The sequence below is a fragment of the Pelmatolapia mariae genome, linkage group LG3_W, assembly GCF_036321145.2.
Source record: "Pelmatolapia mariae isolate MD_Pm_ZW linkage group LG3_W, Pm_UMD_F_2, whole genome shotgun sequence".
NCBI classification, from domain to species: domain Eukaryota; kingdom Metazoa; phylum Chordata; class Actinopteri; order Cichliformes; family Cichlidae; genus Pelmatolapia; species Pelmatolapia mariae.
Genome location: NC_086229.1, coordinates 47,557,088 through 47,571,947, shown reverse-complemented (window position 1 = coordinate 47,571,947; position 14,860 = coordinate 47,557,088). Strand labels below are relative to the sequence as shown.

Here is a 14,860-nt window from a genome sequence, read left to right as displayed (position 1 = left end):
AAAGAAATCAGAGGGAGGATACCTCTGATGACTAGACTGGGTTTTAAACTGAAGCGAAACGTCACTGCAACTGGAGACTCTTTAGTTTTATTTCCTCCTACTGGGAGTGTTTGTTTCATGTAGAGGAGTGGAGGAGAGACAGGTCGGCCACCTGCACATTTCATCTATGGGACCTCCAGGGCCATTGAGACCCATGCTATGAAGCTCCCAGCACACAGTTTTTATGCTGATGTTAATGCCTGGACCTCTGCAGTTACAGAGTTAGGTTGTCATTGGCGATTTTTATGCACCATCTGCCAGACTGACTACAGACGCCCAACCTGGCCATCCACTTGTGGTGTGTGATACTGCAGATTTTGGTATCGATCAAATACCAAGTAAATTAACAGCAGTATTGCCGATACCAATAGCGATACCGATACTTTTAACCTATAAAGGTTATGTAGGGGAGAGAAGTGTGTCATGATTCATGTGCTGAATCATCGTACATTTGCCAAATAGTTCAGTGGGATGCAGTGGTGTTAGCTTAACTGGTGGTTCTAAATTGCCCATAGCTGTGAATGTGAGTGTGAATGATCTCTTTGTGGTAGCCCTGCGATAGACTAGCGAGCTGTCCACAGTGTAACCAGCCTCTTGGCCTAAGACAGCTGGGATAGGCCCAGCCCCCCCCTCCACATACTAGACTTTGAGGAGAGAAGCAAAATATCGATCCAATTGTGCTAGTATCAATCAGATGCTGATACCAGTGTAAGTATCGATACTATCAATATTTGTATTGAGCTGCCCACCTCTACCACCTACACAATGATTGACTACAGCCCTCATCCAAAGCTTACAAAAGCCACCAACAAACACCTTTTAAGCACTTTATAATTTCTACGGTTATTCTGCATGCTTTTCTAAAAGCATGTTACTCCTCTGAAAATATTTTCTTTACTTTGTGGCAAATACCTTCTGCAACATTTACCTGTCTGTTCTCCTATGGACGGACTACAACTCCACATCTTAGACTGCAGGTGCAGATGGCAGTTCTTTGTCCTCGAGCAACCTCGGTGAGCAGCTGCATGTAAACAGCTCTCAGCATACTGCAGATTCTGGTTTGACTGGCTCTCCAGCTAACAGCAGATCCTCAGAGCAGAAGAAAGACTATAGCTGACAGCTACCGCTCCATACGTTGGAGTATGTCCAGCTGCAGGATGAGCAACTATGTGGGGAGCAGGTGAACGATATTTGGATTCTTGTTTTTGCCCTACAGCCAGTACTGAAAAAATCAGGGACGAGTAGGGTCAATAATAGGTGAATGGCAACAAGTTAAAAACAAGTAAAGTCTAGGGATGTGCATCCAAAATAATAGCTACTTCTGGCTGGTCTCTTTTTCACAAGGGGTCACCACTGTGGCTGGCCCTGCACTTTTTATTTTCAGATGTTTTCACAAGATGCCCTTCGTGACACGGTCTCCAAAGAATTTGTGTGTCCTCCCACTCTCGAACCAGATAAAAGGTATCAGGTAAATAAGTAAACCAATGGCTTTGCATTTAGTCAAATATAATCAAAAATAAGTACATGTTATCGGCAAATAATATTATTTGACTATTATCCAAAGATTTTATTCCAAGCTCCTGCAAGCTTTACCTGGCAGTATCTGGTATTTTAATAAATTTTTATATGAATTTTGTGGCTGGGAAATGGCACATATTTCTGCCACCTGCCGGCACTAGCTGCGTATTACGTACAGTAAGTGGGCAGTAAACTACGTTGTTACTACAGAGCACCAATTCACACTAAATCAACCTGTGCCAGATTTCCGAACGAGAACACATTCAGATTAGAGAACAGAAGATTGCAAGACCATGTGACGTCACTCATGCAATATAATGAAGAAAAACAAGCACCAAGCACACAGGGCAATGGCAGCAGTAGAAAGTTGAAAGCTGAAAAGTGTACCATGTTTTGTAGTCTGAAAGCCAAAATCACTGAAAGACTTGGAGCTAACCGAACATCTTGTCAATGTATAAAAAAAACAGAACCACATTTTTTAAATCAACAGTTTAATCAACTAATTCTTTAGGTAATTAGGCTACATCCACACTGGTATTTTTGAAAACGCAGCTTTTTCTACATGTTTGGGCCTTTCGTCCACACATAAATGGAGAGTTTTAAGAAGTTCTGCCAGTGCGAAAATTTTCAAAAACTTTGTCTGCGCGTTTACGTGTGGATGAGGAAAACAGAGATTTGGTCACACAATGTAAAAGGAGTGTGGCCTTTTTTGACGTCACGCTGTGCACAACTGATTTAGATAGAATTCACATAGATTCCCGATTCACCAACATTTCCACACAGTTAGGATTATATCGCCACCTGTTGCTTTGGTGTGCTCTTAAGAGCTTTGACTTAGTTTTTTGCATTTACATGCGGACAGAGACATTTTTTCCATAACTGCACGTGTGAACGGGATTTTTTTTTTTGCAAACGAAAACAGAAAATCTCTGTTTAGAAAAAATACCCGTGTGTGTGTGGAAGTAGTCTTAGTTGGATAACCTGCTGTCAGAGAAACTGCATGTTTTTTATTGTTTTGGTTGACAATTTAACTTATTAGCTTGTATATTGTTCACCCATTCAAACTGAAGCTTTAGAATAACTATGTTTATAAGGTTGACTGGTCTGAAAATAGTTGAGTCTGTGGTTCCTAGGTTAACTTTGAAAATAACGGAAGCCCGGTGCAGTCCAGTTATTTTTTGCCACCTGAAAAACCATTTTATGCTAAAAAGACTGGTCAAATAATGTTTTATCACAGATTTGGTGCTTTTCCATTGGTGGAAGGCAAAATCCTCTTTAGTGGTTGGCTGTTTTTTTTTAAAGCAGGAAAAAAACCCATATTTAAAAACAATAATTGGTCCCATAAGCTATTGGAGCTGTGTAAAGGAGCTGGAGTAGCTGGAGGCAACATGCAAAAGTCCACACAGAAAGGTCCCACTCAGCTGGCGAATTCAAAACTTCTTGCTAAGAGGAGACAGTGCTAACCACCAGACTACTGTGTCGCCTATACCTAATCCAACATTTAAAAATTATGCCCTAATCTAAACGCAGGCAGCTGCACAAGATGATAAGCAATGCAATGCTGAGAACAATCAGCACCACAATATTTTACTGTCAACTGAAAAAAAAAGATAACCACAAATTATAAGTGTTAGCTATATTTAGAGTATTTTCACCATTTCATCAGACAGCCGTTTCCGATGAGGAACTGAAGTAATTATACTGCTCTCTCAAAATCCCCCAGACTCCTCAGACAACAACAGTAATTTTGTAATTTTACCTCACAGGACTTACCGATCTGCCACTGCCTTGTTTGAGTTACTGTGTGGCTTTGAAAGACCACCAACTCTTTTTGTTTTGAGGGGTTAATGGCTGATTTATCTACCAATTCTTCAAAAGAATCAACTAATTGTTCGGTAGGTTTACTTAAAACAACTCAAACCACAAAAATGACCAATTTCAGTCACACGAAAAATAAAAAAAACATCTGAATTACAACAAAGTGGCCAGTTTTATAACTTGCCAGTCATTTCTGTATATTTAGCATCATTTCATTTCCTCAAAATGATGTTGAAGCCGGCACTGAGTGAAACTGAAGACTTGAATGACTCAAACGCCGTCCAACACAGGAGCCGCTTGTGCCGTCAGGCGGTTTCTGTTTATACGTTCTCATCCAGGAAAATGTGAAGATAAACAAGACAAACGCATGAACAGAGGGGTGTGAGAATGCTCTACTATGATTCAGGCTGCAGAAAGACTGACTCACGCTCTATAATCAAAAGTTGCAGGCAGCTGGCTGGTAGCTGCTGATAATTCCTCACCCAGGAAAACACAAACACACCACCTTCAGGCTGGTGGAGCCTGTGATTATATATAGCCACACATACGTACAGGCTGTGAGAACTGGAGCGCTGAAAAGGTGCAGCCGTAAAAATGACAAAGAGCAGAAGGAGAAGCGGCCACTCCCAGGTATTTGATCAGGTGTATGCCACTTTGACAATAGCCTTGTTCACATCAGAACCGGAGGATCCGACTTGTTTACAACAGGAAGTTTCAACAGAAGAGCACGGGAAAGTCTGGCTCAAACTGCTGAACTGATCCCCTTATGGAGGAAGTTCTGTTTTTCTTCATTGAGAGGGGTCCGAGCAACAAACTCTGTGTGGATTCGTAGCTCAAAACACACACACACACACACACACACACACACACACACACACACACACGGGTACTCAATATACAAATAGTAAAATAATACTATTTTAGCTGACACACAGCTAGATGCTGCGCTGACATCCTGAAATCTTTAGGAAAGCAGTCATGAAACAGCTTCATCTCCCAGATCAAACCATGAAATTCTCACTGCTGCTAAATGTCCTGCAAAAACTCAGTGTCTAAATGAAGTCTGAATAAAGAAAAATTCAAAATTTTGTTTCGTTTTTTTTCAGAATGCACTCAAGAGGCTCCTTTACATTACAGTGCATTAGGGTTGTGTGACTGGAAAAATATATCTGCTTCAGGCAACCAGCTGGGTCAATCGCTGATTGGTTTTTTATTCTAATGACAGTTTTATTTTGCTAATTTAGTAGTTCACCTTATGAGAGTCGGTATCTGTAAATAATTAAGCGATACATCCACATATGTGGGTTTTTTGTTTTTGTATTTTAAGGCCAGTAAAGTCCTGTAGTGGCTCAGTGAGCAGGAATCCAAGTAAAAAAATGGCAGGAACAGGAAAATGCCAGACGTTTAACACCTAAAACCCATATTTAGTTTTTTTTCTCTCTCCATACGTAGCTCCACTTTTTATGCTAGTCTGCCAGCTGAGTTAACTTTAAGTTGGTTTTTAAGTTGCTGCACTTCCAATCTAGTAAAACTCCAAATCTACACCAGCCATACTTCAGGTACTAAAATTACACAACTGTAATTTTATCAGCGAGGCTGATAAAATGCTATGGTTTGATTGGGGTGAAGCCAGTTGCATGGCCTCATCTGATTGTTCAATCAACTAGTTTTTTTCTCTCATCAAGTGAATTCAACTCTTCGTGGCTTCTAGGAGTACAACGCAGCGCTTCGACACTTATTTAGATAAAGAGGGGCGCAATTTCATCAGTGAGAGGAATCCGAGCATCAGCTTCAGTGGGAAATGACAATGTGTTAACATCAACAGCAGTGGAACATTACAGAAACAAAATGAAATCATTTTAAAGTTTCCATTAATCGTTTGCAGGGATTAGAGCAGGGCGATATGGCCAAAAATATTCATCACGATATATATTTGAAAATTTGCGATAACGATATAACTGACGATATAATTGATTGCGAGACAAAATACAACTCCACAACTTTACTAGCGCAAAAAACCCCCATCCATTTATTTTCACTTAAACAAGCAGCTGTTTTTTTATGTGCATTAAAGCTATATAAAAATTTAACAGTGCAAATGCAAATTCTTTGCTGAAAGTTTAACCAAAAGGCATTTCCAGTAGAAATGGGCTGACATATCCTGAGCATAACCATGTATAATATCCACTGAAGTTAAAAAGAGGTGCTTTGCAACATTAAACTGCAGTGTGCCAAATAAAAAAGTCAAATACGTATTTTTCGGACCATAAGGTGCACAGGATTATAAGACACAAACAAAGCAGTCAGATAAATCAAACTATTCAACTCATTCTTCTTGCTTCCTCCACTTCTGTACCATTGATTCATTAATGCTGTATTCTATCACAGCTGCTTTATTCCCATGTTGTTGCAGTATATTCATGACTAACCTTCTACTGTGGATGGATTATCTCAGTTGTTCTCCTGACTGAAGTTTGGTCCGTTTACAGCATCCTGCCATGCGATTGCATTCGTCTCTAACCATCAGGAACCTTCACGTTAACTTTTATTGAGTGGAAAAGTGTTAGCGTTCATCCTCCAGCTTCACTGTTTATATTATGCTAACATAGCTGTGTAGCTAGCGGTCACGTAGCACATCATTATACACCACCTAGCCCAACTTCAGTAACCCTACAAACATCACTGCTGTTTAGTTTCCTGTCTTCGTTTATGTTGGAAGTGATAGCAGAGCTGTACGTTTGAATTTTTTCAGAAATCTCTCAGTCAGAACATGCTATATCATGTTTAGGTGGAAACTAGCGAGCTAACTTCCGCTAACTTTCTGCTAACTTCTAACTCCGTTAAATGTAATAAATTCTGTTTTCATGGATGCCTGGATGTTAAACTTCATAGTTACACCTGGTAAAGCAGCAACGCTGATCGTTTTATTAAAGATGAAAGAATTTAGACAGTTTATAACTCTCAGTGATGCTGCAGTGTTCGTTTGACTTTGGGACCTGAATGGGTGGAGTTTAGGACCCAGATTACTCCCAGATTTACGAGCACTTTAGTCCGACAAATACGGCAATAACAACCGGCCCGCTTGCATGTTCTACAAAAAAAAATGTGCTTTGGTGGGTATCTGACGGACAAACACCAAACCAGTAACACATCACTGAAGTGGCACCATTTTTACAAACCAATTCTGGTTCACTGAACGATCCGCTTTCTCCCTTCTCATTCTCCGTTACCGCCATGCTTTTTCGGCCATGTGCGCATGCGCGTTTTACCCATATTCTATCGCGATATTTCATTTTCTTATCGTTGCCTAACATTGTACCGGTATTACCGTGAACGGTATGATATGGCCCAGCCCTAGCAGGGATGCACTAATCTGATATTTGGATTGGATATCAGTCCAATCTAAAAGCTGGATCGGGTATCACCAAAAATGCCCTGACCCGTCGCACAAATTAGTGCCATGACACTAATTCAAGCCAGCAACTGTTGTCAAGTTAGCTGACAACAGTTGTTTTTTTAAAGCCCTATGATGAAGCTCTCTCCGCTGGTTTCTCTCTCTTGCCATCACTTTCGTTACAAGCGGTGTAAGACTTGCTGAAATACTTTATGACACTTATGGTAATATAATGTGCTGCAGTCACCTGGCTTTATATTTTTCAGCTTCCCCTCTACAGCCCCCTGGGGAGAACCAGGACAGGAGAATCTAATGTGGCCGTTATTAACAGCAGCAAAGATTCTAACAGACAGCTGAAAATAAACTAGAGTGAATAAATTAAAGGGATAATATCAATTAATTTTGTTTTATTATGTTCATCTGTACCTTAAATTTAGAAAAATAACAAAAGAAAAACCTATTACCAGTACAATTTATATTTTTAGACATATTTGTTTTGTAAAGTTACGAAAGCAGTGTTCAATTCATTGTCTTACACAAAAGAACGATTCCCGGTCCCTTTTTTAAAAACATAATCACAGCTCATTAATGTAACACTGCTATCAGATTACTACTGGATTTCAGCTGATACCCAAAGTCATTGATCTGTATCAGATCAGAACTGTAGGAAGTAGGACTGGTACATCTCTGGTTGTAGGGCTGCTCGATTATGGCAAAAATGATAATCATGATTATTTTCACTGAAATTGAGATCTCGATTATTTGACGATATTTATTTAACAATAACAATGTATTGAATAATGGCTTTAAAGATGTCAAAAATAATATAAAATAGTGTGCAAATACTGATAACAGTGCAAATGTTTGCAATATAAAAAATAAATGAAAAATGTAAACATCTCTGTTTAGTGAACTTCAAAATACTGCATAATACTGGTTGTTCACTGTGTTAATTGAGCAGTGGTCTTTGGCGAGGAAAACGTTACCGCGTTTCTTATCTCCTTGTGTCTCTGGGAGCTGGTGGGATATTTAGTCGCGTTGTACAGGGTAGCGTGAATGGAAGTCTGTGAGGATGAAGCAGGTGTTGTCAAGAGTTTTTTCTCTATGTTCCTTCATTGTTTGATCGTATGTCACTTTGTGAGCGGTCTTCAAATGATTGAATAAATTTGTAGTGTTGCTCTGTGGTGCAGCTACGACACCGTAGCAAAGTTTCCACACTATGTCTACTTGATCCACGTCTGACTCCGCGAACCCATAATGTTTCCACACCACTTAAGTCGTTTTACCTCTCTTTTCAACCAACGGCATTCTTTCTTCAGCAGCCATTATCCTCTCCTCACCAAATAACTTCTGCTTAGCTTTCCGAGCTTCCCTCGGGTCCTCTTAATTGTTGTGACGCGTGTTCGAAACGCAGAGAGGTGCGCTCGATTTGCCACACGGAGCAGCGCGAGAGGAGGAGCTAATAATCGGCTAAGTCATTTTTAATGATCGTTGAAAGCCCAGATCGTAATCACGATTAAAATTCGATTAATTGAGCAGCCCTATCTGGTTGCCATTTCTTGGCCAAATGAAGGCTGGCTGGAAATCCTAAGTATATTTGACTTTGAGGGTGATTACCTGGATTGACATGATGTGATTCAACTAAACTGTCACATTTGGTTCAAAGCCCAACAGAGTGACAGTTCTAATAATATTCTGCGAATTAAACATAAATTCATATTAGATCAACAAAATTTGTTAGTGTAGCATGAGGCAGTAGCCAGAGGAGGAAGGTAGGCAAATGTCCAGAATCAAACTCTTGGGGAAATACCCTTAAGTTGTGGAATTTGCTTCAAGTTTGTTCTGTTTGAAGGGAATGACCTCCTAAAACCCCCATGGGGCACTAAAACTTAAAACCCATTACTGAAAAAACAAACATCATAAAAACGTGTTCCTGCATACCTGCCAGCACGCCGCCAATCAATCACAGCATTACACAATCAAATCACGGTGCCATATCAGCTGAGTCAGTGGATTTTTCTTCTGTGACAATCAACAACTCCAACCATACTGTCAAGATGCTTCTGATTTGCAAGTGTGACATCATGCATTAGTAGCTGTGTTTCATGGTGCCACTAGATTTGATTTTAGGCATCAGTGGAAATTTTTACATTTCACCAAAGATGAAATTTCGCCCACGGTGTTAGGATTCTGTGGAAAAATAAACACAATTTTTATATCCCAACATTGCAAAATTTTCCACTGATTAAGCGTTCAATCCCGCTAATGAGACTTTATGATCAATAAAGATTAGGCCTCGCCTAACCTTGTGTAATGTAGGACAACTGATATTAGAGAGGAAGTTTGTCGATCACTTTATAAGTTCAGTGATCTCAAATGTGAATACCTTATGCTTTTCTTTTTTCCCCATGTTGGTAAAATGGAAATCTTAAGTTTTGGCATGTCTGCAAGGTTAAAAAAGAAGAAGAAGGCATTTCAATATAATAAACATGTATTTTTGAGGGCATTTGTTAAACGAGTCATTTCCATTTTAACATAGTGTGGAAACCCATGAAAGAGCTGACACAACGATGTGATGCCCAGCAGCAGCAAATATCACAGTCAGACAGTGAACTTATTATTCGTAACAGACTGTAAAAGACATAAAGGAGTCAGCTGGGGGCACTTGTGTAATTGTAATGATTGCACTGTTTCAAAATTATATCAAGCTTATTTTTCTGGATTATGCAAGATTTCTTTCAAAAGAGGCTCTGAATCATGGTCACAAGCCAGAAACCAATGTAAGAGTCAGCTGAGTGATATCGTTCAGGCTTTACAAAACATTTTCCGCAGAGCTGGGCTCTCTCAGCAGCTTCCACTGATAGCAGAAAGGAAGGACTAGAGGAACTAGAGGTACAAAGTATGTGTGAAACTGATATCCTGAGCCACAAATCATCCATTATGCTACTGTCCCGCTTTTGTAAACTCATTCATTTAAGCGAAATACCCCCCCCACCCCCCCACCTGTTACAGGAGACTGCAATTCTTACAAAATGAGGCTACTCCAGCACAATATTTTTAAAGCTGTCTAATCCAACAAATGTTGCAATAATGGCAACCATGCATCTTAAACTTGCTTTAAAAGGAATTTTTGGCTACCTAGGGGCAGTCAAAACAAGTTTTAGACATTAAGCGAAACAGATATGTTGTTTCCTCTTCCAAGTTCGTTTTGCTTTCGCGGGGAAAAAATATCAAGCCCTTTAGCTTAGGTAACTTTGCCCATTTGGCTAATTCAAGTCACTGTACTGGACCTTTTGACTCTATTTATGACTTTAACGCCTTTAATCTATTTTCTACTAAATACGATTACTGGATTTGCAGTTTATTAGACTACTAGCCCATTCATTTTGTTATTATCATCATTTTTAGTAAAGTTCGTATCATTTCTTTTAATTAGCATGAAATTAGCAGAAACGCTTATCACCTGATGCTTTCATACACTATAAATTTAGCTTGCTACCAATCTTGTCACAAGGGCTCGCCACAGCAGCTGGGGCTGCATGTCTAGTTGTACGCTGGATGCCAATGGTCAATTGGTTAGCATTATGGTGATGCTAGGTACCTTCATCTTCATTACAAATTCTGGTATTATTTCCGAGTGGTTATAATATAACTAGCACCCTTTTAACGCACTTAGCGATTGAATTCTTCCTTAACATAAAAAATTATTTATATCACCTTTAAGCTACCAGAGACCAAAGTGGCAAAGTTACTAGGCCAACAATACATAATCTTGGACCCCACTGGCTATCATCTGCTTAAAAAGATTTCCAGCCACATAAGCAAATATATCCATATTGTATTTTTAAAAGCGATCTGAAAGCCACCATAACTGATATTTATGCTTAAAAGAATAACTACCCAACAACTGATACTTTTCCTGTCACCTAATCCACTGATCAGGTAGCTCCAGTCTTGCACAGCACTTTCCACTATGCATCATCGCTCTTACTGGCAGCAAACCTTGCTGTCTGCCTCGATGCTGTGGCAGCTGGTGCCAGGCGTCGGGTGTGTTGATGTAAGCGGCCTGTGACACCATTTGTGGCCCCGCCCACCTGGGATGCACAGAGCAGACACGGCGAGCCAGTCCCACAGGTAGACACACCTGAAAGCCGGCTGAGCAACAGGTTGGAGGCGTTTACACACTTCTAATGCATGTTACACACCTTTTGTTTCTTACTGGCACAAGTCTGGCATACCTGAAGATTTTCCTCTAATATGACTTCCAAAGGGAAGCATGATCCCAGAGTAGATTTTAATCAACTAGACTAAAGGCAGTGGATGTCCTATAAAAGATATCAATCAATGCTGCCAAGCAACAGATACAGAATGGGTCATTAACACATGGAGTGTTACGGGAAATCATGAAGGCTAGACACACCTTTTGAGTTACGCATAGCTCACATCATTAAGGAGATAAAGACAGAGGACTATAAAATGTGTCACTATGGAAACATTACATAAACACAAAAGTGATATAATCAGAAAATAAGTCAGGTTCAGGAGAATTAAGGTCAATATAATGTGAGTCTGCGATATCAGACAGATAGTAACTAAATATATGGATGTGATAAGAGGCAGAAACATTTTGTCATCATAAAGTGTGCCTGGATTACAAGCAGCACATTAAGTCACAATAAGTCTGGATTATTTAGAAGTCTTAAATCTTAAATACACAAGAGAGTTAAATAAACTCGTTTTTACAGCAGCAGAGTCACACTGTAATTCATCGCATGTATACATCCGACGGTATGTAAACCACAGAGTCACACTTCAGCTCGGTTTGGTAAAACAAAGTCACAACACAAGCCATCGTGACACATTACAGGACACTGTAAACTAAATATGAAGCAACAAAGCCAACATATAACCCACTACAGAAACACTATATTCACACTTTTACAGCTATAACCACCTTAAACATACAGTAAACTCAATAATGAGGTAATAATAATAATAACGATAAATATTAGTTCACTTTAATAAATATGAACACCATGAAATAAAACTCGTTTTAGCGAACCAGAGAGACATCATGGGTACACCTTAAATTGTACAAACACTACAAATTCACTATTTCAGAAAGCTAAAAGTCACCTTATAAGTCATCATACACACATTATAGGTCACATTAAGAGATAAGGTCACTGTAAACTGTGTATGCAAGTATTACAGCTACCACTGAAGACACAAAAACAACCTAAAAAGTTACTGTAAGCTTATTTTGTAGACGCCGAGTCGACTTATAAACCTCTCTATGAAGATTACAGTTTCATTTAAAAGATTTAAACACTCTAAAATAATCTTAAACTTACTAGAAATGACTAGAACTAGGGGCACTTGATGCAACATAAACAACTTCAATTCAAAATTTAGACTAAACTTTGAGCACCAAAGTCACTATATATATATATATATATATATATATATACACATATACACACACACACACACACACACACACACACACATAAGCTACTATAGATTATAGTTATACTTATTATAGATGATAATAACGTAAGGTTATTATCAAGTCGACTTGGAGAAGTTAAGCCACATTATTAAGCAATTATTTAAGTAAAACACCCAACTTTAAAGTGATTTAAACAGCACAAAATAAAAAGGAAACTCAATTTATGGCCCCAGAGTTCCATTATGAGTACACTTTAAACGATATAAAATACCACAACCTCACAATTTCAATAAGCTAAATAACTTTATAGGTCATTAAATCCACACTATAGGTCACATCAAGAGATACAGGCCCTGTAAACTAAACTTTGAGCACCAAAGTTGTGATATAAGCTGGTACAGAGGTATTGGAATTACACTTATTACAGATGTAAACACCCAAAGGTTGACTGAGCAAGGTATTGAGCAACTATGTAAATATAATACCCAAACTTAAGGGATTTAGACACCATAAAATAAAAGCCAGCTCAATTTAAGGAACCAAAGCTACATTTTACACAAATGTAGCTTCATTTCACAGCACAGAGCCACAATCTGGGGAAGCTACATCACTTTATGAGTCAGCACATGCACATCAAAGGTCGAATAAATAGGTATAAATGCACATCATTAGACACTATGTGAGATATTGACCATGAACTCATTTTCCACAGCTAGAGAAGATCTGACAAGTCACTTTTCTCTGATGTTTTTTTTAACTGGGTGTGTAGACCTATGTCTGTTTATTTGAATACACAGTGCTGTATGTTAGTATGTTTCTATGGCTCATATACACAACAGGTAATCACTCTTACAAAGAAAGGAAACATGCAGCAGTTGCACAATCTCCCCTCCACTTCTCATAAAGACCCGCTTCAGTTTTCTCATGAGGACGATTGAAAACCCAGAGAAGAGCAGCAGCAGCAGCACGTCCACCTTTCTCCTTACCTGCATACCAGGAACTTCCATGGTTACTTCGAAGTATGAACGCCCTGTTCCTCCTCCAGGTTTGTCACTTTTTATTCTCCTCCTTCTTTGACTACTGCCTTCTTCTATATATTTTTTTTAAATCCTCGTCGAGCTTCTTCACAATAAAAATAAACCTCTCGAAAGAGAAAGAGGTAAAGAGGTTTGACTCCGAAGTGGAGGAACTGTATCCGAGAGGAACGGCGGTTTAACTTGCAGGCGGCTGAAGTGAACAAACTACAAGCACACAGTGACAAAGTGAGCACAGAAGAAGAAGTGGACGGAGAGGATGACGCGCAGGTTTCTGCCTCCTTCAAGGGAGGAGCGACGGTGTGTGAATGTCAGCTTCGCACACACTTCTACTGCCACCTGCTGTTCATAACTGTTCCTATCTGTGGTTCATGCTGCCTTCAGGTGCAAGTCCAAAACTGCTTCGAATCAACAGCTGCCTACACTTACCGGCCACTTCATTAGATACATCGGTTCAGGTCAATTCAATTTTATTTATATAGCGCCAATTATAACAGGAGGCACCTCGAGGGCTTTATGCTGAAGGGCAAAATTTTAAAAAGAATTCCCAACAATCAGATGACCCCCTATGAGCAGACGCTTGGAAACAGTGGGAAGGAAAAACTTTTAACAGGAAGAAACCTCCACCAGAGCCAGACTCAGGGAGGGGCGGCTATCTGACACAGCTGGTTAAGGGTTAAGGGAAGGAAGACAGGACAAAGACATAGTGTGGAAGAGAGCAATGATTAATAACAACTAATATTTAAATACACAGTGTGTGAAAAAAGGCGACTGAAGAAGAAACTGTGCATCGTGGGAATCTCACAGTAACCTAGATCTAATGCAGAGTAACTAAGGGAGGATTCAGGGTCACCTGATCCAACCCTAACTATATGGGTTATTAAAATCATTTTATACTATATAAAACTATGTAGTATTTATTAAAATACTGTAATAATCCCTAAGGACAAATATGTAACAGGAGTGCCCAACATGGGGCTCCAATCCACAACTCTGAGATTAAGAGGCTCATGCTCTTCCAACTGAGCTAGCCAGGCTTGGAAGGTTTGAAGCCAAATCTTAAAAGTAGAGATAGTGTCTGTCTCCTGAATCCAAACTGGAAGCTGGTTCCAAAGAAGAGGGGCCTGAAAACTGAAGGCCCTCCCTCCCATTCTACTTTTAAATACTCTAGGAACAACAAGTAAGAGTGCAGGCTGAGAGTTAAGTGCTCTAATGGGGTGATATGGTACTACAAGGTCATTAAGACAAGATGGGGCCTGATTATTTAGGACCTTGTATGTGAGGAGCAGGATTTTGAATTCAATTCTGGATTTAACAGGAAGCCAATGATGGGAAGCCAATACAGGAGAAACATGCTCTCTCTTTCTAGTCCCTGTCAGTACTCTTGCTGCAGCATTTTAGTTTTTAGGACAACCTGATAATACTGAATTGTAGTATTACAGCCTAGAAGTAATAAATACATGAACTAGATTTTCAGCATCATTCTAAGGGGGTGTCCAAATTCATAGGCTGCATCCTCCTGAGGCTGCATTTGAAGGCCGATTACGTCACAGCGACGCGACGAAGGCTGTCCAAATTCGTAGACTCCTCCAAATGTGGCCGACA

At 39.6% G+C, this 14,860-nt stretch overlaps 1 protein-coding gene across 1 annotated transcript in view; it reads right to left on the bottom strand.

The window, feature by feature from the left end:
• stk26 (serine/threonine protein kinase 26) overlaps nucleotides 1-13,468 on the bottom strand; it is a 47,676-nt gene extending 34,208 nt beyond the window's left edge. Inside the window, exon 1 of the mRNA XM_063469529.1 lies at nucleotides 13,208-13,468. Coding sequence (XP_063325599.1) covers nucleotides 13,208-13,228 — 21 coding nt within the window. The 5' untranslated portion in view covers nucleotides 13,229-13,468. The remainder of the gene's footprint in view (nucleotides 1-13,207) is intronic.
• Between the last annotated feature and the right edge of the window lie 1,392 nt (nucleotides 13,469-14,860).